This window comes from Bison bison, unplaced genomic scaffold (genome assembly GCF_000754665.1).
Source record: "Bison bison bison isolate TAMUID 2011002044 unplaced genomic scaffold, Bison_UMD1.0 scf7180017864158, whole genome shotgun sequence".
Lineage (NCBI taxonomy): Eukaryota > Metazoa > Chordata > Mammalia > Artiodactyla > Bovidae > Bison > Bison bison.
In genome coordinates, this window is record NW_011494730.1 from 900,644 (window position 1) to 903,550 (window position 2,907).

The window sequence follows — 2,907 nt, forward strand, 5'->3', positions numbered from 1 at the left end:
GAGAGAGGGCGCTGCAGCAGAGTTGAGGGGGTGGGTGCTGTAAGGAATAATGGAGGGAGTCAAGGCACAGGGCAGCAGCCTCCTGACTCGACCTGGCTCACTTAGCCTGTGAGCTCGAGGCCTGCTCCAGGAAGCCTTCTCTGATGGACCCAAAACAGGTGAGAAGCAGTACCCTCACCCCCCACCACACAGGTATAGCCCTGGGAGATGCTGAGAGAAGCAGCTGCTTGTCCCTCCTGGCTCTGGAGGCCTGGACCATCTGTCATGGGGGCATCTAGGACCGAGCCAGGCTGGAGGAGGGCTGGGAAGATGGCTTGATGAGCATGACAGCATGTGAGTGAGTGCAGACCAGTGTTATTCATAGCAACAGCTAATATTTATTGCAGAGCGACTCTGCCAGTGCTAGTCTAAGCACTTCACATGTATCTCTCATTGAGCATTCACAATACCCCTATCATTATTCCATTTTGCAGATAAGAAAACCGAGATACACAGCTGACACATAGTGGATTCAGGACTTGAACCAAAACAGCCCAGGATTGGACACCACGCTCTTCTCCAGTATATTCTGGGTTGCATATGTGTGTTTTTGTATTTCCCTGGGTGACTGTTTGCCTGTGTTCCTTGAGGAGTGTGTCTGTTATGTGAATTCTTTCATTTAATGAAAATGTAGCCCCGAGTTGAGGGCTGGAGACACGATGCTGGGAGCTTTTATCCATGGGGAAGCAGCTGAAGGCATGTATGGTGATGGGGAGGACAGGTTGAAAACGTGGAGCCAAGGGTGAGCCCCAGCTCTGCCACTTATTGGTTATGTGACTCTGGATGAAGAATTGGAACTCTGGTCCTTAGTTTTTTCGTCTGGAAAATGGGGATAATAATGCCTACCTTGCTGACTGTTTTGAGGGTAAAACAAAATGAAGTATGTGTATTTCCTGGCCTAGGCTGAGTGTTCCCTAATTGGCAGTTATGATGAACATGATATTTGGGGGAATTATCTTGCAGAATTGCTGTGTGTGGATATATGAGTGTCTGCAGATGGTAATTTTGCAAAATCAAGTCCATGCCTCTATTGTTCATTGCTGTATCCCCAAGTGTCTAGCATCATTTTCAGCACAAAGCAGGTACTCAATAAATTTTTATTCACTGTTGACTAAGTGTAAGAATGGAGTAAGGAGGGCCCATAGAGAGAGGGTGGGTGGGCAGTGTGAACTCAGGGCAAAACAAAAATGCAGAGCCCCTGGTTCAGAAAAGATGACCCAAAAGAGCCCTAAACCAAGCCCTTCTGAGCTGCAGGCCCATGAAGCCAGCCCCAGCCTCCCCTTGCCTTTGAGCATCACCAGCGCCCAGCCCTCCCCCAGCCCAGCTGGGAGGGAGTATAGGAGACTCTGCCCAGGCCTGTGCTTCTCAGGCTGCCTGAGGATTGCTCAGTGTGAGCAGGCCAGGAAGGGACTCAGTGACCTGCAGACGTCTCCCCCAGGGAGCCCCTCCTGAGCCAGGCCATTCCTGAGAGCAGCCCTCTTGCCCTCCATCTGTCTAGGAACTTACCCCCCACCCCAAACCACCAACCAGGCCTCTGGGTGGTCTGGGCACATGTGGTCACATTTAGATGTTGATTGAAGCAAAATTGTTATAAGATTAGAATATTTAAGGTAACTTCAATTTCCATGGAATTACTGGGAGTTTTGAGAATGGGGCTGAGAGGTCCCCGGGGGTGGAAGTGAGGAGAACGGTGGGGGCTGCAGGAGGGGTCTTCATTACCCTAGTTCTGTAAGAGAGGCCTCTGGTAGCTGGAAAGAAAGAAGAAGGGCTCAAGAGAGGGACGGACTTCCCAGGAACTGTAGAACCAAGAGTCCAGTCCCCTAGGGAGTGGGGTGGGCATGAGGGTGTGCAGAATCACCAAGACCCTGGGAGAGTAGGGACAGTTAGCAGCACCCACCCCCTCCCCAGATGACTTGCACACCCCAGGCCACACATCCATGCTAATGTCCCTCTCTCCCCTCAGTTTGCCTGGCAGATGGAAGGGATGGCAAGAGGAAGATTCCGTTCAGGCCCTCCCCAGGCTCCAACCTAGAGTGGTTGGAGCCCAGAGAGTTTTCTTACTGACTTGTCAAGACAGAAATCTAGAAGGAGTGGGAGAATCACGGTGACAGTAATAACAATTGCTAACATTAGTTAAGTCGTTACTATGTGCCAGGCTTGGGTTAAGCCCTTTATAGTCACTGTTTCTAAGAGGCCCGATAGCATGGTGGGAAAGCGGGGAGACTGGGGAGCCAGCCTTCATGGAGTCGCTTCCCAGCTCACCCACTTCCTAGCCAGGTGACCATGGGTGAGTCAGTTAACCCCTCTGTGCCTCTGTTTTCCCACCTGCACAGTGGGGACAATACTCTTATCCATCTCAAAGGACTGGTGTGAGGATTCAACGAGTTAATCCATGAGAAGTTCTTAGAACAGTGCTTGGTATGGAGTAAGAGCCCCGCAAGGGTTAGCTGTTGTCATCAGGGACTATCATTATCCCCCTTTTAAAGAGGAGGAGTTTGAGGTTTGAAGAAATGAGGTCACTTGCCCACAGTCACAAAGAGGCAGAACTGCGATCCCAATCCAGGTCTGCGTGACTCCTCAGCCCGTGCTCTAAACGGGGCAGGAGAGGCCATCATCGGCTCTGCCAGGGCTGTGCTAAGCAGGTTACGAGCCTCGTCTGGTTCACTTTAACCAACCATCACATTTCCTAGAACAGTCCTTGAATCCCTTTTTTTTCGGCCTCGGATTCTTGTGGCTGAGGAAGTCCAGAGATGGGTAGCAACTTGTCCAAGGCCACACAGCAGGCAACCACAGGCAGAGCTGACCCACTGATATCTAGGCACCACCAGAGACAGATCAAGGCTGAGCAGGGGGGGATGGGAAACCGGC

General features: G+C 51.4%; 1 protein-coding gene across 1 annotated transcript in view; it reads left to right on the top strand.

Moving 5' to 3' along the window:
- TRAPPC3 (trafficking protein particle complex 3) overlaps window positions 1-1,150 on the top strand; it is a 15,142-nt gene extending 13,992 nt beyond the window's left edge. The window contains exon 5 of the mRNA XM_010841170.1: window positions 474-1,150. Coding sequence (XP_010839472.1) covers window positions 474-506 — 33 coding nt within the window. The 3' untranslated portion in view covers window positions 507-1,150. The remainder of the gene's footprint in view (window positions 1-473) is intronic.
- Window positions 1,151-2,907: the final 1,757 nt, after the last annotated feature.